Source organism: Dictyostelium purpureum, assembly GCF_000190715.1.
Source record: "Dictyostelium purpureum unplaced genomic scaffold DICPUscaffold_244, whole genome shotgun sequence".
In the NCBI taxonomy this organism is placed as follows: Eukaryota; Evosea; class Eumycetozoa; order Dictyosteliales; family Dictyosteliaceae; genus Dictyostelium; species Dictyostelium purpureum.
This window is the reverse complement of record NW_003519580.1, coordinates 14,863-33,147: the sequence shown is the minus strand read 5'-3', so window position 1 is coordinate 33,147 and position 18,285 is coordinate 14,863. Positions and strand designations below refer to the sequence as shown.

At 22.4% G+C, this 18,285-nt stretch overlaps 8 protein-coding genes across 8 annotated transcripts; 3 read left to right on the top strand and 5 right to left on the bottom strand.

Moving 5' to 3' along the window:
- Positions 1 to 2,452: 2,452 nt before the first annotated feature.
- Positions 2,453 to 4,081, bottom strand: DICPUDRAFT_155386 (uncharacterized protein; the record flags this gene model as incomplete). Its single annotated transcript, XM_003290794.1, has 3 exons — positions 2,453 to 2,526; positions 2,964 to 3,043; positions 4,008 to 4,081. The coding sequence occupies 3 exons, from the start codon at positions 4,079 to 4,081 to the stop codon at positions 2,453 to 2,455; spliced, it is 228 nt and encodes a 75-aa protein (XP_003290842.1).
- A 780-nt stretch (positions 4,082 to 4,861) lies between these two features.
- DICPUDRAFT_38112 (uncharacterized protein) lies at positions 4,862 to 5,542 on the bottom strand (the record flags this gene model as incomplete). The annotated part of the gene is made up of 1 exon (XM_003290793.1): positions 4,862 to 5,542. One exon carries the CDS (start codon positions 5,540 to 5,542, stop codon positions 4,862 to 4,864), a length of 681 nt encoding a protein of 226 aa, XP_003290841.1.
- Positions 5,543 to 6,179: 637 nt separating this feature from the next.
- On the bottom strand, positions 6,180 to 8,155 carry DICPUDRAFT_38120 (uncharacterized protein; the record flags this gene model as incomplete). Its single annotated transcript, XM_003290792.1, has 3 exons — positions 6,180 to 6,665; positions 6,741 to 7,715; positions 7,835 to 8,155. 3 exons carry the CDS (start codon positions 8,153 to 8,155, stop codon positions 6,180 to 6,182), a joined length of 1,782 nt encoding a protein of 593 aa, XP_003290840.1.
- Positions 8,156 to 8,434: 279 nt separating this feature from the next.
- On the bottom strand, positions 8,435 to 11,279 carry DICPUDRAFT_81556 (uncharacterized protein; the record flags this gene model as incomplete). The annotated part of the gene is made up of 2 exons (XM_003290791.1): positions 8,435 to 10,987; positions 11,070 to 11,279. 2 exons carry the CDS (start codon positions 11,277 to 11,279, stop codon positions 8,435 to 8,437), a joined length of 2,763 nt encoding a protein of 920 aa, XP_003290839.1.
- Positions 11,280 to 11,495: 216 nt separating this feature from the next.
- On the bottom strand, positions 11,496 to 12,569 carry DICPUDRAFT_81555 (uncharacterized protein; the record flags this gene model as incomplete). Its single annotated transcript, XM_003290790.1, has 1 exon — positions 11,496 to 12,569. The coding sequence occupies one exon, from the start codon at positions 12,567 to 12,569 to the stop codon at positions 11,496 to 11,498; it is 1,074 nt and encodes a 357-aa protein (XP_003290838.1).
- A 544-nt stretch (positions 12,570 to 13,113) lies between these two features.
- DICPUDRAFT_95233 (uncharacterized protein) lies at positions 13,114 to 14,098 on the top strand. Its single transcript, XM_003290806.1, has 2 exons — positions 13,114 to 13,705; positions 13,773 to 14,098. Exons 1-2 carry the CDS (start codon positions 13,314 to 13,316, stop codon positions 14,056 to 14,058), a joined length of 678 nt encoding a protein of 225 aa, XP_003290854.1. The 5' UTR covers positions 13,114 to 13,313; the 3' UTR covers positions 14,059 to 14,098.
- Positions 14,099 to 14,973: 875 nt separating this feature from the next.
- On the top strand, positions 14,974 to 15,822 carry DICPUDRAFT_155380 (uncharacterized protein; the record flags this gene model as incomplete). The annotated part of the gene is made up of 4 exons (XM_003290805.1): positions 14,974 to 15,136; positions 15,205 to 15,412; positions 15,484 to 15,545; positions 15,623 to 15,822. The coding sequence occupies 4 exons, from the start codon at positions 14,974 to 14,976 to the stop codon at positions 15,820 to 15,822; spliced, it is 633 nt and encodes a 210-aa protein (XP_003290853.1).
- Positions 15,823 to 16,233: 411 nt separating this feature from the next.
- On the top strand, positions 16,234 to 18,280 carry DICPUDRAFT_89123 (uncharacterized protein; the record flags this gene model as incomplete). Its single annotated transcript, XM_003290804.1, has 3 exons — positions 16,234 to 16,347; positions 16,437 to 16,791; positions 16,860 to 18,280. The coding sequence occupies 3 exons, from the start codon at positions 16,234 to 16,236 to the stop codon at positions 18,278 to 18,280; spliced, it is 1,890 nt and encodes a 629-aa protein (XP_003290852.1).
- Between the last annotated feature and the right edge of the window lie 5 nt (positions 18,281 to 18,285).

The following is an 18,285-nucleotide window of genomic DNA, read 5'->3' as shown; positions in this document are numbered from 1 at the left end:
TTAAATAAGCTTTCAAAATGATGGATAAGCTGAGAGTTGACAGATTATTTGAAGAAATAACATCCCTTTGAAAAGTCAATGGTTGCCAATTACGTTAAGTGCATCTACAAGAAAGTTTTTTTGAATTTCGATGCAACTATCTCTATTGGCAAATGCTTGTATTTAAATTTTTTAATGTTTGTATTTAAATTTTTCAATTTTTTTTTTAATTTTAAAATTATTGTATGTTTGTTCACAGCCACAACCATCAAATTCATTAATATCTAAAAAAAAGCAATTAGCATTTAATTATATAAAATTATAAATAAAATAAAAATTTTTATTAAATTTAATTTTAAAATAAAAAAAATAAAAAAATTAATTTATTTATAAAAAAAAAATAAAAACTAAAATTTTTATCTTTTTATTTTTTTAAAAAAAAAAATAATTTATTTTTATAAATTATTAAAATATATATATAAATAAAAAATATATCAATATATTAATATATTAATATAAAATATATTTTTTATTTATTAATTTAAGTTGATATTTTATTATAATCACCGGAAAGATAAATCCGGTAAAAACGAATACACAATACAAATAAAAAACTCCCAACAAGTTTTTTAAAACACAAACCAAAACACAATAACACAAAAACAAATAAAAACTTACTGAAAAGTTTAAATATTTGTATACCAAATGAAAACACAAACCAAATTATATATAACACAACAAAAATAAAAAACTCTCAACAAGTTTTTTATTGAAGAAAAAATAAAGCTGAGCATCTGCTAGGCTATTGAATTCCTGATAGCTTTATATTTCTTAATTAATATTTTTTTAAAATTTTTTTTATATGCAGCAATGAAATGTAAATATTTTATGGGAATAACTAAACAGTTCTAGCTATTTTTTAATTAATTTTTTTATAAAAAAGAAAAATTGTGTGTGGTGGGGTTTTAATATAATTTTTTTAAAAAAATTTTTTTCAAAATTTTTTTTTTTTTTTTTTTCCAATCATTCTTTATAATTTCAAAATAACAGAAACAAATAATAATAATTAAAAAACAAACTATTAAAAAAAAAAAAAAACTTATTAAAGGGGGAGATTATATGGATGAGCCATTAAAAGCAACACAAGCTTACCTCGAATCCGGTTAGAAATTAAAAGAGATTATTGGAAACAGTGATTGGTATGAAAAATATAGAAGTTTTAAAAAATAGTCCACAAGAGACTCCAGCCACTCGTGCCACTCGTGCCACAGTTGATATATGTAAAGATTAAAAAAATTGACTAACTGGTAAACTCCTAAAAAAAGGTTTTCATTTTATACTAATTCAAACAACAAAAAGAATAATTTTCAATCAACCAATAAACAAATAAAATAAATAGATTAATATTTTTATCTAGAAATTTTATTAATTTTAATAAATAAAAAATTATTTTATATTTTCTATCTAGAAATTTTATTTTTTTTTTTAAAAGGTTTAAAATTTTATTGTTTATTTATTTAGTATTGTATTTTATATTTTTAATAATTTAACTAAAAATGCATAGAACAGGTGAACAGCAATGAAAATAGTAATAACAAAGTTTAAATATCATCCAATTAATAAATCTCAATCTATATCGGTGTGTTAAGAGTTAAAGATTAAAGTATGGTACTTAGGTTCAAATGATATACAGATAAATTAAAATTAAAAATTAAAAATAAAATAAAAATTAAAAAATTTAAAATTTAAAAATTAGAAAATAGTTTTAGTTTTATTATGTAGATATATATTAAGTATTTTAGGAAATAACAAAACTATCTATTTATTTATGTTATGATAAAATCGTTTATTTTTGAATTATTTAATTTTATTTTTTTAAATTTTTAAATTTTTATAATTTTTATAAAAATTATAATTTAAATAAAATAATTAAAAGTATATCTGCAGTTCTACCAACTTTCACTTACCAAACCATATTCTAGAGTACAGAACTAATTAACTCAGTAAACCAAAATAAAAAAAATTAAATTAAATATTAAAATTAAATAAATAAAAGGAATACATAAATGTATGACCATAATCAATTAACCCAATTGATATAATTGTGATGATGGAAGCATTTTTAACACAATTCAAATAATATTTTTTTTTATATTGTAAAATTAAATAAAAAAATATATCTGTGTTTATAAAAATATAAGTGTGGAAAAAATTACATAAGTTCTCTTTTTTTACAACGATGATTATTTTTTAATAAAAAAGTTAAAATTTAAATCGGTTTCAATTAATTTATTTGAATATAATTTATTTTTAGAGAAAATTTAACAGTATCTTCTATGATTATGACCAATATTGATATATATATTGATAATGTTACTGTTAACATCACCCCATGGATTAAAAAATGGATTGTAACACATGAACCGCCACCTAAGCTATTTCCAAGCAACAAAACTGATTCATTATCAAAGAATTAGACACTTCCAGATGAACTTTGCAATGATTTATATGAGGCATCTTTAACTGGGTTCATTGATAAAATAGATTCTATATAAAAAATAAATAAAAAATTCAAATTAATTGTAAAATATAGTTTACATTTTAAAATTTTGTTTTTTTTTTAATAAATATATTAGTATTTTAAATGAATAAAACTTTGATGAAACAATCTTTGCATAACCACTTCTTTATAAAAGAAGCTTAACAATTCATGGGTTTACAGATTCTACATTACCTTATAAGATGCAGCACCTCTTGACTAAACAGGACCCAAATTACTTGACGGATCTGATAATAAATATTTTGTTCAAAAGATTTTACACTACTACCACTTGATAAAATAAATGGTTTAATACCTGGTAAAGTAGAATCAAAGCACAACTTGATAAAATGGAAAATATAATACTACATGATGAAATATGATATGTACTGCTACATAAATTTACAGATCCTGAAACATGAATTGTATTGCTACTTAAATTTACGGATTCTGAAACAACCACTTGATGAAAAAGCTCTGAAACAATAAGTGTAACATATTATGTGAAATTCAGGTTCTAAATCACTAGATTTACAAAATAAAATAGTTTAAGTTAGTAAATTGTTTTTATTTTCAAAAAGCTTGTTTTTGTTTTATGAAATTTTTCTAATTTCTTACTTGCAGGTATTATATTTTCAAAAATTTTTATTTTTTTATTTTTGATGGGATTTGTAATGTTATATTAAAACCATTTATGTGAATGTGTTCATTGATATTTGAAAAAAAATATTAAAAATTTTAAAATATATATAAAAATTATTTATTTGTATTTAAATTTTTAATTTAAAAATTTTAAAATTTTTTTTTATTTTTTAATAATAAAAAAAACATTGTTTAAAAATTAAAATACCATAAATTAAAAAAAAAAACTAAAAGATAGTTTATAAAAAGAATAAAAATTAATATATTTCCATGTAGTGGTTAAGGCATACTGAGAGATGCAGTATAGATTGTTAACCACTATGGGGGGCGCTTAGTTTAGGCATGGTAGGCTCTAATATAACTAACCTCCCCGTGGTATTTTTTTTTTATAAAATAAATAAATAAATAAACTATTTATACCATTTCATTATCATTAAAAAATTATTATAAAATCTTAAAATCATTTTTTTTCTTTAATTTTGGGTATTATTTTTTTTTTAAAAAAGTTTTATTTCACTTATTTATTTATTTATTTTATTTTATTTTATTTTATTTTATTTTATTTTATTTTATTTTATTTTATTTTATTTTATTTTATATTATATTTTATTTACACTTATTTTAATTATTTTTATTTATTAATTATTTAATTTTATTTGATTATAATATTAAGATAATAGAGTAAATAATATTAATATGGAGTAATAATCATCAAAATAATCATGTCATTTAAAAATAAGAAAAGCAATCCATCCAACTCTATTTATTTATCGATTCATTCTGCCTTCCAAATCTTAATCCAAGTTAGTCAATTTGAAACGAAATTTCAATTCTAAAATCTATTAACCCAGAATTAATTGCATTCTTCCAAAATAAAAGACTTAACGGAGATTTTAAGAGGTTTAGAAGATCTTTACCCATTTACTATCTTTTTTTTTAAAAAAAGTGAAGATGATTCATTAAGCCATCAGTTTGTTTGGTATGTGTTTAATACTTATATGAGCTTTACCACACTGCATACAAGTTGGTCACTGTAGTTTAATACTTAGATGAGTTTTACCACACTGCATTCATGTGTAGGAAATTCGTTCAACCACTTGGCTATCATTGCTCCCCCTGTAAATTCGTTCGACCACTTGGCTATCTTTGCTCCCCTCTGATTTAAATATACAAAATCTCCGGGAAGAAACCTAACTTCTAAAAAGGCCCCAGCGGGGATCGAACCCACGACCTCTTCCTTACTAGGGAAGCGCAATACCACTATGCTATGCGGCCAATTTGATGATATTTTTCAAGCTTTTTTTTGTAAATTGTATGATTTCTTTTTAATTTAAATTGTTTTTTTCATAATTTTATTTAATTAATCTATAAATAAATATATAATCAATAAAAAATGAAAATTTATCAATTAAATATTTTTTATCTATCAAATAGTTATTTCATAAATTTGAATTTTTCTTTTTTCTAATTTTTAATTATTTCTCAAGTACAATTTAAAAATATAACCACAAAGATAACCAGTAGCTTTAATTAAAACTAAATAGAAAAATTATTATTATTTTAATTTTTTCTCTTTTATTTTTTATTTTATTTTATTTTATTTTTATTTATTGGTTTATAATCTTCGCATTATGTCTATTATTTAATTTAAAAGTTTTTCTATAAAAAAAAAAATGTAGTTAGTATTAATAGAATTAAATATTATTTATATTTTAAATTGATATATCTTACATGTAAAAGATTTTTTTCATTTAATTTTTCCTTTGATAAAAAGATGAAATAAAAAGCTACACCAATAAAGAAATGCCAAATACCATGATTGATACGGAGGTAGTCATTATCATCATCTAAACCACGAACGAAAAAGAATGCAGCAACGAAAAAGAAACCAATACCATAAAGGAAATGTTTAGTTTTAATCCATTCTGGGACCTTTTGTTTTAATACGTGACGTATAATTAATAATACTAAAGTTGAAACGATTGGAATAACAGTAAAAATGATTTCCCATGGAGCTCTTTCTTGACAATATAAGGTAAAAACTAAGAAGGTCCAACGAAGAGCATCGGCAACTTGTTGATTTTGAATATCCATTAAAAAGAAGGTTAAAGCTTGAAAAGTTAAAATTGTAAAAATATTATCTAAACGATGCCATTGACCTGATGTCATACCCGATAATTTAAACCACCATGTATTTTCGAAAACTTCACCAACATGATACATCATTGATGAAACTGCACAAGCAATACCAATAATACCTTCATATGCTGACCCTCTTTTTATACAATGCCAAACTACTGGTATACATGATAAATTGGTACTAAATGCTATAAATGCCTGTAATACTTTTTCTGTTGTAATAACAATTGCTTGTGTTGCCATTTTATTAAACTAATGTATCTCTATATATTACTATTATTATTATTACTATTATTACTACTGCTTATTTTAAAAATACAAATAATTTAAAAAATGTATTAAATTTTAAATAATATTCTTTTTAACAATTTTAAATTAAAAAATAATAACAATATTAAATAATAAAAAAAAAATAATATAAAATAATAAAAAAATTAAAAAAAAAATTAAAAAAAAATAAAAAAAATAAAATTTTTTTTTTTTTCATTTCGTATTTAATGAAAACGATGTATTATTTTTTTTTTTTTTTTTTTTTTTTTTTTTTTTTTTTTTTTTGGGGTTAAACCATAATATCGAAATGACAATGAAAATAATTAAACTATAAATTATAAATTATAATAAATTATAAATAAATTATTTGTTTAAAATAAATTATCTCTTTTTTAATTTTAAAAACTTGTGTGTAAACTGAACATACTTTTTTACATATTAAATTACTTTTTTACATATTGCAATATTAAAAAAAAATAATAAATAGATATTTTAAAAATAAAAAAGAAATATTTAATTTAATTACAATAAAAATTTAATATAGTTTTAGTTTATTTAATTTTTTTTTTTATTTTTTTTTTAATTGAAAATATATAAATTATTAACTAATTTAGAAATCTCCTTCTTCAACTTCTTGTAAAAATTCATATAAAACTTTATTTTCATAGAAAGCTTCTGATCTAGCACCTTTATCATAGATTTCAAGAATTTCTTCGAATTTGTCTGGGAATGATGGGGTTTCAAAGTTTCTGAAGTTTTGATGTTCTTCTTCGGTTAATAGGATTTGGTTGGCGTTGGTGTATTCGAGGAGAATATTTTCGAATAAAGTAAATGTTGATTTGAGATCTACTAATTTCATTTGTAATTCTTTTTCTTCTGGTTTATAATTTATAATTTCATCGATAAGTGAGTCTGGAACATCTTCAACTCTCTTATAACTCCACATTGGTTCTCTATTTTGAATTAAAAGTGATTGAATACCTTCCCAAAGATCTGAGTGATCTCTAGTTAATGCCATTGAAATATTATAATCTCTTTCGTAATAATCTTTACCTTTACCATCAGTTGGGGTTTCATTAAATAATCTCATGGTTAACTAATTTATAAAAAAAAAGAAATTAATAAAATGTATATGTGTATATATAGTTTTATAAATATATATTTATCTTACTTTAATACTAATTGGTGAAGATCTTCTAATATTTCTAATACAACGTTCGGCCCATTCAGCAAATTCAGTTTCGTTTTCGAGAGCTTGTAAAACTTCTTCGATGGTTGTTTTATTATCGAAACAACGTTTAATTGCATCTTGATGAGTGGTTAAGTGAGTTTTCTTACCATTTAAATAGGATCTTGGTTCAGTTGTTGAAAGAACAATACTTTCGAATAATCTGTTGTGGTTCTTTGGGAAGCAGTGGGAAAGATTTCTATCAAAACCTTGAATATCTTCAGTTAAAACGAAAAAGTCAGTGATACCAGCTTCGTGAAGCTCAGTACCTCTAATACGACGACCAGTTAAAGCTAAATAAAGACCAATACCATCTGGAAGACGATTTAATAATCTAACATTACCAGCATTTGGGAAGAAACCAAGGGCACAATCAGAGATTGTAACGATTGAATTTTCAGAACCAACACGGAAACCAGAGTTTGCTGTGAAACCTAAACCAGCGCCAACAGTTAAACCATCGATAATTGAAAGTTGTGGTTTTGGTGCAACAGACATTAAATAGAATACCTTTGAAATCTTTTTAAAGTAGTCGGAAATATATTTTCTATTTTGGTTTGATTCATATAAATTGACGAAATCGATACCTGAGCTTTGAATAGCACCTGGTGTAGTAGTGTGAATACTGTAACTACCAACAATATCATTGGCAACTTGTGTTTTGATAAAGTGTTCGATTGAAGTTAATGTTGATAAATCTAAAACATTGAGTTTTTCTCTATTGTTTAACATTGCTCTTTTGTAATTTTGACCATATGGTGATGGTACTGAAACTAATGGGGCTGAATTACCTGAAATACGTGGAAATGGAACACTATGTCCATTTGAACTTTTACCTAATTCAATTTTAAATTTATTTGATAATTTTAAACCATCACCTGAATAATATTCATTACCATATTCATCTGTTTTTTCAAACTATATGTATTATTATTGTTATTTTTAAAAATAAATTATTAATATTTGGGTGATGAGTGGGTGGATGGGTGGATGGGTGAATGGGTTGATATAATAATTATATTTAAATTTAAACTTACGAAAGCCCAATCTTCAATATCTTTTGATGGTTTATATAAAATACCTAATTTTGAGAAATCTTGTACATAATAGAAGTTTTCAGTTTTTGGTTCGTATGATTGTAAATTGTTGAGTTTTTCTTTATTTGATAATTCTTTTTCAGTATTTTCGTAGGTTTTTGGTTGGATTGGTTCAACTTTTTTTAAATCTTTGTAATTGATTTTTTTACCAAATTCAAGGCCAGAATTCTTGTTACTTCTTCTTTTGACTGAAATAATATTTCTAACAAAAATTTGTTGACCAGAAGTTGATAATTTTGTTGCACTTCTTAATCCTAACATTTTCTTTTTCTTGTTTTTATTTCTTTTTCTAAATTTAAAAAAAGAAAATATTTATATATTACAAAAAAAAAAAAAAATAAGGGTAAAACGAAAAATATGAAAATGAAAAAAAAAAAAAAAATTTTAAAAAAATTTTTTAAAAAAAAAAATAAATCAAAAAAAAAAAAAAAAAAAATAAAAATTTAAAAAAAAAAAAAAAAGGAAAAAAACAAATAAATAAATTACACTATTTTGGTAATAGATAATTTATAAATTAGTGACTCTTTAAATTTTATTTTATTAATCATTTTTAATTGGTGAGATTAAATTAACTATATCCTCCTTTTTCTTAATGTTGTTTTGTCTATTATTATTATCATTATTTGAATTGAATGGTTCTGAATAGTCACCACATAAATTATTGATATTGGATAAATGAGCTAATAATGGTAATACTGTCAATGACATAGGATTTAAAATGAATATTATTATTGATAATAGAATTATATTGATTAATACCATATTTCCGTTTCTGTAACTATTATTGAAGCATCCATAGAATGATTTTGTGGTTCTATTTACCATTGAAACTAAAAAATTATAAATATCTAAATCACCTTGGTTACTGCTATTATTATTGGTTGCTGTTTTCTTTGTGGTGTTGTTACTATTTATTGTATTATTATTTTGGAAAATTTCATGATTATTAACATTTAATGATCTTGGTATATTTTCGGTAATTATTGATGATTCTTTTGATATTGATTCCATTTTGTCACCTTGTGTTGGTTTAAGTTCTTCTAAATTATGTTGTGGTTTACTTTTTTCATGTTGTTGTGGTGATTGTGGCTGTTGTTGTTCTTGTTTTTCTGGGTTTTGTTTAATTTGCTCTATAGAGTCTTTGTGCATTTTTTTAAAACTATCCTTTAAATCACTTTCAATTATATCAAGTTCTTCTGGGTCTATTGATTCTAAAAATTTACTAAAGGATTTTCTTTTTTCCTCTAACGATTCTTCTTCTTGGTCAATTGTATCATCACTAAATTCGATTTCGTTATCTTTTTCTAAATCTTCATGATTTAATTGTTTTATATTAGAGTTATCATTTTGCATATTTTGATACTCTTGTTGTTGATACTGCTCAAATGATATCTCTTGTGGTTCAACAGCCTCTGATCTTTGCTCATTTTTGGTTTGTTCTTTTTCTTCTTTTTCTTCTTTTTCATTTTCTTTACCTGATACATTTTCTTTTTCTTCTTTTTCTTCTTTTTGTTGATCATATTGTGGTTGTTCAGATTGAGGTTGACCTGGAGATGCTTCAGTTTGTGAATGTATTTCTTCAAATTTATCCTCTTTTTGTTCATCTTGGATATTCTCCCTAGAGTCTTCTTGTTGATTTTGTTGGGGATCTTGTTGTTGTTGTTGGAACTGAAATAATGGAATAGATAGTGGCTCTAAAATTTGTGGCTCTAAAATTTGTGGCAGATCTTCAATTTTTTGAGAGCTTGGACTAAGATTTGTTATAATATTTTGATTTTCATCTAAATTAGTAACTACAGTTGGTACAAATGAGGAGTCATAGTTATTGTTGGTATTTGATAATTCACTGGTGCTAAATATTGTTGTTCTAGCTAAAAGTTGTTGGCTATTGATATTATTTAAACCAATATTTACTAAAATTATTCCAATGATTGCACAAACTAAGGTTATTATTTTTAAAATATATATTAATCCCGCGAAATCAAACGATATACTTTCTTCTTTCTCTTCACTGTCTTCTTTTTGTTCATTTTTGTTATTATGAGTTGCGTTGATTTTATCAATTGTTTCTTTTTCATCGTCACTATTATTTAAAATTGGGGATGTGGTTTTACTATTATTATTATTATTATTGTTGTTTGGTGAAGAGACTTGTTTTTTCTTTTTATTTGGTTTTTTGCTACCATTATCATCTTTATTGCTACTATCTTTACTGCTAGTTATTTTTATTGAATCTTTTAAAACTTTATTATTGTAATTTAAAAACAAAATTGAATATAAAAATATAATAAGTGATGATATAAAGCAGCCTATTGTACAATAAGTTATACTTTCTAAAATATTCTCTAAACTCCACTTGCCACTAAGTGAATGAATTGGTACGTTTTCTAAATACATTCTAATTGATAGCCATGAAATTAATAGTATTAAAAGTATGGTTATCCATGGCAAGTCTAACATTCTTTCTACCATAGGTTCAATATATTCGTTTTGAAATTTAAATATATATTTTTTAATATTGTTTGGATTGTTTTTATTATTGTTATTGTTGCTATTGGACAAACTATAATTTTTATCATTGATAATACTAAATGATTTATTGTAGTGGTTTATTATTAGGTTTAATGGTGTAATAATATTAAATAGTTTATTGGTATTATTGGTGTGTTTGTCTGATAATGATGTTTTATTTAAAATTATTAATTGGAATATCCAATAGTATAGCGTTTGGAAATAGTATATAAATAGCGTAATGATGATTTGAACTGATAGATTGAGGAATTTATTTTTATTTAGTTTTGTTTCTATTGAAATGTAATCATTTTCAAATTTTGAAACTTTGGTTGTTTTGGTTGTTGTAGTCGCAATAATAATTTCATCTACCTGTTTGTTTATTAATTCGCCATTATTATTATTTATTTTGATTTTACTTGTTAATATATTTTCATCAAATATTGACTCTACTAAATTGATCAAGTTTAGTGATTCTGCAATATACCACAACATAACTAAAATACCAAAACAAAAAAATATTTTTTCGATATATTTTAAAAAATATTTTTTAATTTTATATTTAAATTCATTTAATTCATTCTAGAAATATATAAAAATAATATATGTTAGAAGATGAAATATTTAAAAATAATAAGCTGCATATTATATTTTGAATGCTTACATATAGTAATAATGATTTAATAAAATTTAATAAAGTTATAGATAGGATAAAAACAAATACTGATATTAACGAAAGAAATAATATTGATGTAATTTCATTTCCTTGGTTATATCTAAACATTGAGTCATTATTATTATTATTGTTATTATTATTATTATAACTATTATATGGAGGTGATTTAGATGATGTAAAATTAAAAATTGTAGACATTTTCTAACTTATATTATTTATTAAATATCATTATTATTTAATTTATTATGTGAGTAGTTTGAAAAAAAAATGAAAGAAAAATAATTAATTTAAAAAAAAAAAAAAAAAAAATATTTAAAATAAAAAAAATTTTATTTTTTTTTTTTTTTTTGTTTTTTTTTGTGGGGTTTAAAAAAAGGTTGAAACATTTTGACTTAAAAGGTTGGAAAAATAATTTTATTTTAATAAAGATAAAAGTTTTTTTTGATTTTCTATGATTCTTCTAAATAAATTTATCTCTTCAGCACTATACCCGATATGTTCGTTTTTTGATAAAAGTTGTTCGAAACTATAGGTTGTAAGGAGAAAAAATGAGTAGTCGACAGTATGAAATTTGATTTTATTGTTATCTATACCAACGATTTTATCGAGATATTTTAAAATTTGCAAAACTATATTGATTTGTTGATTGTTTTGTGATGAAATAAAGATGTATTTTAATGAATTATGATGGTATTTGAATAGGTTTTTGAAGAATTTAAGGTTTCGTTTTAAATGGATATTGAAGGTTTCTTTGTCAGTGGACCCCTCGTTGACGCGCTTGCCATTTTGGTTGTAGAACTCCCCACAGCTGCAATAATCCAACGATATCGATTCCAAACTACCACTAAATGTTAATTGATCATTTAATGTTGATGTTGATGTTGATGTTGATGTTGATGTTGATGTTGATGTTGATGTTGATGTTGATGTTGATGGTGATGGTGATGGTGGTGATATTAGTTGATTTAAAATATTGCGATATGTGTTAAATTGTAGATCACATTCATAAAGTTCGATTGATTTTAAAGATGGCATATATATTACACTTTCTAAATATTTTTTTGTTTGGGCATGATATACATCAAAATAACCCGGTATATAATATGCTTCAACTCTTGAAAATATCTTTTCGTATATTTCTATGCTTATGACCAATGGAATTTTATTTAATGAATCGTGATTGAAATAAAGTGGTGGTTTTTTATATAAATTCAGTGACTGGTTTTCGTTAGGATTAGAACCATTATTATTTATATATTTTAAGAATTGATTTATTGAGACTTTTGACCATTCGTAATAGCTATTATCTATTATTTTTGAAATTACTTTAAAGAATTGTTTTGATGTTTTTGCAATATTTGAAAGGTGCTCTATATTTATTATTTTGTATCTTTTATTAAAAATATTGTTAAATTTAGAAGTGTGATTTACAATAAATGAAAAAATATTTAAAAGTATGGCATCCGAAAATAGAATTGATTTTTCCATTTTTTTTAATTTAAAATTTGATATAATTTAATATTTGAAATTTTTTAAAAAAAAAATAAAAAAAAATAAAAATAAATTTTTTTTTTTTAAAAAAGTTAAAAAATTAATTTAAATAAATAAATAATAATATATTTTCGTATCTTTCTATATTTTATTGAATTGTGGTTGAAATAAAGTAGTGGTTTTTTATATAAATTAAGTATTTGGTTTTCGTTTGATTATCATTATTATTATATTTTATGAATTGATTTATTGAGATTGTTGACCATTCGTAATAGCTACTTAAGAATTGTTTTGATATTTTTGCAATATTAGATTGGTGATTTTTATTTATTATTTTTTATTAAAAAAATTGTCGTTAAATTTAGAATTTACTTAAAAATATTTTTAAGTTTATTTTCCAATCATTTTCCACTATTTTAATTAAATAAAATTAAATTTTGATTTTTTTTTTATAAAATTAAAAAAAATTACAAAAAATTAAATATTTTTAAAAAAAAAATTGAGTTTTAATTTTAATTTACCAAAAAAATTAAATAGAAAAACAATATACAAATAAATAATATATAAATAAATAATATACAAATAAATTATATACAAATAAATAATATACAAATAAATAATAAAAATATAAATAATAAAAATAAAAATAATAATATATAAATAATATAAATAATATATAAATAATATATACAATATATAAAATAATTTAAATTATACTATTAAAAATATTAAAATAGAAAAATGTTAGATCTAGAATCATTGAGAGATTCTATTAATGATATAGATAAAAACAATGGAAATAATTATAGAGATAAAAGAAAACAAATCAGAGAAAAGAAAATGAATTGGAAAAAAATGTTAAAAAAATGTAAAGGTTATATTGCAAACAAATTAACAAATTACACATCAAAAGAAAATGATTTTAGAAATTTAATCATTGATCTACTTGAATATTTTTGTGATGTTACAGTTATAAACAAATACAATTATAGAAGTGATTTCAATCAAATTGTAAAATTAAGTAGAGATATCAGTGTATGGAACGAAGAAAAAAACGAAATAGAAATTAGACTCACACCAGGTTCATTGAAAGGATCAAGAAGACCAGATATTCTATTTGTAAAAAATAAAAAGTAAATATCTCATAGTTAAATTAAGAAAAAATAGAAAAATCTAACAAAATTTATTAATTATTTATAGTCGAAAAAAAATTATAATGATAGAGGTTAAATTTTTTTTTAAATTTGGCACAATGTACAGATACTATTTGAATGGTAAAAAAAAATTTTCAAATAGTTATAAAGAAGTACAAGAATCAGCATCACGTCAAAATAAAACTCTAAAGAAGCTAATTATTGATAAATCCAGAAGAGAACCTCAAAATATAAATATTAAAACTTTCACAATTTTAGGTTATAAATGTAACTCAAAAATTCCACTTGTAGAAAGAATTAATAAGTTTGGTATTGATATTCAGAAAAATTAATTAAATTTATAAATAAAAAACTTTTTTTTAATTTTTTTTTAATTTTTTTCTTTTTTTTTTTTATTTTTTAATTTTTTTTCATTCATTGATCATATAATCTGGTATAATAAAAAAGATATATAATCTAAAAAGTGACTTATTAAGATTTCGAATGAAATTATTGTATCCATTATTTACTATAATGATCTCAATATAATAAATTAAATTTAGAGAATATCCATATAAAATAAAAAATAAAACACACACAATATTAACACTCTTTTTTTTTTACAACACAATTAAAAAAAACAACACAATACATTTAAAACAAATATACACACAAAAAAAAAAAAAAACCCTTTTTTTTTCTTTATATGATAATGATAATTAATATTACCACTTATTTTCACATTTAGTATTTCAAAATAATTTTTTTTTTTTATTAAAAAAATAAGAAATTTTAATTTTGATTGAGTTTAAAATAGACATCAAATATAACAAATTTAGCTTTTAAAATAAATAAAAAAAAAAAAGTTTGTTTGATTTACAAAAAAATTTTATTTTTTATAAAAAATTAAATTAAATTTGAAGGTGGGGTGTGTTTATTGTGATGTGGGTTTGAGAATGGTGTGTATGTGAGTGTGTGAGTGTGTGTGAAAGTGTATTTTTTAACGCTATTTTATATTGAACCCCCCTAACCACAACATTCATTATTTAATAAATATAAAAAAACAAAAAAAAAAAAAAAATTTAATTAAAACTTTAAAAATTTCTATTTAAATTTTTTTTAATCATAAACTTATTTATTTTTTTTTTTTTTAATAACAAATAGTAATATTAGTAATAGTAAATAAATAGAAATAGAAATAGAAATAGTAATTTTTATACATAGACATATTTTTTTTGGAAATAAAAATAATAAACAAATAATAAAAAATGGACTTTGACCCAAGAACAGTAGCCTTTTACACAGAAACTAATTTAAGAGAAGATGAAGTTATTTATAATTCAGGTGATGTAATTGTTTTAAAAGGTGGTGATAAATATTATAAAAAGTTTTTAAGTTGTATTATAGGTGCAAGTGTAGAATGTAAAATATGTAAGTTATAATAATATTAATATTTAATATTTAAATTTTTATTAATTAAATTCTTTTATCATTATTAGTTGAACATGGTGATGGTCACGGTAAAAGTGAAACACTTAAACCAGGCTCATATGTATTTAATTTAAGTCATATGAATGGTATTTCAAGAATTGAAGTTAAAGAAGGTTCAGTAGATAGTATTATGAATGTTAGATTCGAAATTGGTGTAAATTTAGTTACTGCTGATTCTTTTAAACTTACTTTAACTCCACAAAAAGACCCATTTGTGTAAATATATAAAAAAAGAAAAGAAAAAAGGAAATAATATTAATTTGAAAATTTTTATTTTTTTTATTTAGAATTCCATTATGTAAAAACTATTCCAAAGTTACACTTCCTAAATTAGACCAAAACCCAGATAGTATGTTTCTATATATATAACACACCCCCAGTATTTGATCATATGATACTAATTTCTTTTAATTTCTTTATTTATAGTTACCATTCAAGTATCGGTTCAAAGAGTGGAATCACCATCAGAAATTGTTGCAAGCGGACCAGCCTATTTTAAATATGATTCTAAATCTGGTAGAATTTATCCACAGAAAAATGATAAACTTGCAAGTAGTATTTTTATAAATCAAATTGACCACAACTCTTTCGTTTTTGCATTGGTTGGTTTACCAGGAGGTAAATAATAATTTTGGCTATTAATAGTTGTAAATAATAATAATAATAATATAGTATATCGTCGGCCTTTTTCTCTTCTTTTAAATATACCTGTTTTTCATAATACCACTTCGTTTAAATTCATTTAATTTATTTACATTTTAAATGAATAACTCTGTAAATTACCCAAATAATAATAAAAAAATAAATAAAAGTAAATATTTTTTTTTAAAAAAATTACTTTATTTTGCGCCCAAACAAATTTTTTTTAGAAATTTTTTTAAAAATTTTTTTAAAAATTTTTTAAATATTTTTTATTAAATTATAAAGATAGAGCATATTAGCAATAACATTTCATTTTATTAATAAATATATATACACGTACACTCAATAAACATATATTTAATAATTGTATTCATATTAATATTAAAAATAAAAAAATGAAATGTGAAACTGTAATGATATTATGGCATAATAAAGATCCGATTTATTCAGTAGATTTTCATCCAACAACAAATAAATTTTGTACAACAGGTTTCGATAATGAAATTAAAGTAATATTTATAACATATAATATATATGTATGTATATGTGGTGATGTTTATAAATATTAATAATGGTTTTATTTTTATTATCTATATAGATATGGTCCTATACAAAAGATAAAGAAGGTCATTTATCAATTGAATATTTATCAAGTTTAACTAAACATACCAAACCAGTTAATGTAGCAAGATTTTCACCAGGTGGTAATTTATTAGCATCAGGTAGTGATGATGGTTCAGTTGTAATTTGGAAATTAACATCAATTAATAACCCAACCAATGACAATACCAAATTTAATCCAACTGATGTTTCATTTATGAAGGAAACTTGGTCAATTGTATCCATTTTACGTGTTACTACTGATGTTTATGATTTATCTTGGTCTTTAGATGGATTATATTTAACAACTGTTAGTACTGATAATAGTATTTCAATTTGGAATCCATTAACAAGTAAGTCTCATCCACATATTTACACATACACACAATATCTAAAGTATTAACATGTTATTTTAAATTAGAAACACATCAACAATTAATTACTGAACATAGTCATTATGTTCAAGGTGTATCATGGGATCCATTAAATGAATATATGATAACTCAAAGTTCAGATGGTACATGTAGAATTTATAGAAATGAAAAGAAAAAAAAACAAAAATCCCAGACTTTACAATCAACAGTAAATACCCCTACAACAATAACTGATACAACAAACAACAATAATGAAGACAACATAAATGATAAAGAAGAAAATAATAAAAAAGATAATAACCCAACTACTACAACAGTACCAACACCAATTCAATCACAGCAAAGTGATATTCAGCCTGAACGTAGAAAGAAATTACATTTAACAATTGCAAATGTTTTAACAAGAAGATATTACAATAAAGATCAAACAAACATCAATAGTAATGATGACGAAGAGGAAACCAAAATAACAACAAAGAAATCAAATAATAGAATGGATATCGATGGCGAACCAGATGAAACTACAAAATCATTAAAGGATGAAAGTTTAGTAGCACACAGAATGTATTATGACGAAAGAGCATCAACTTTCTTTAGAAGACCAACCTGGTCCCCAGATGGCTTAATGTTTATTACAACCACAGGTAAATTTAAAGAATCACCAACCTCAAAATACATTAGCACATCATATATATTTTCCAGATATATCAGAGATCGTCCAATAGTACATTTACCAGCAGACTCACCGACTGTTGTTGCTAAATTCAGTCCAATCATTTATAAATTAAGAGAACAACAACAACCAGAACAATATGAAAATGATAATATTCAAGATGTAAATAGTAATAGTTTTAAGAATAGTAGCACTGGAAACAAACTTTTCAATTTAAATTATCGTATGATTTATGCAATCTCCTCAACTGACTCTGTTATAATATATGATACTCAGCAAACTAGAAAACCAATTGCTGTTGTCTCCAATTTACACTACTCTGCAATTACCGATATCAGTTGGTCATCTGATGGTTTGGTTTTAATAATCACCTCGTCCGATGGTTTTTGTTCCTATATTTCTTTCCAACCAAATGAATTGGGCGAACCTTTATCAGAGCATGAACAATCAAATATAGAGCAATTTAAAGAAACTTTAATTTTAAAACAAAGAGCAATTTTAAATACAACCATTTCAAATGATTCAATTGATACATTAAACAATCCTAATAATAAAAAGAGAAAAAATGAAGACTCTAATGAAAATGATGAATTAAATGATACAAATAATAATAACAATAACCACAGTAATAATAATGAACAAAATAAAAAACAGAAATTAGAAAATGAATCATCAACTGAACAAGCAAGCACATCATCTTTAAATAATAATAATAATAATAATAATAGTAGTAATAACGAAAGTGGAGCCAAACCAAAAAGAAGGATCCAACCAAATTTAATAAAGAAATCATAAACTAT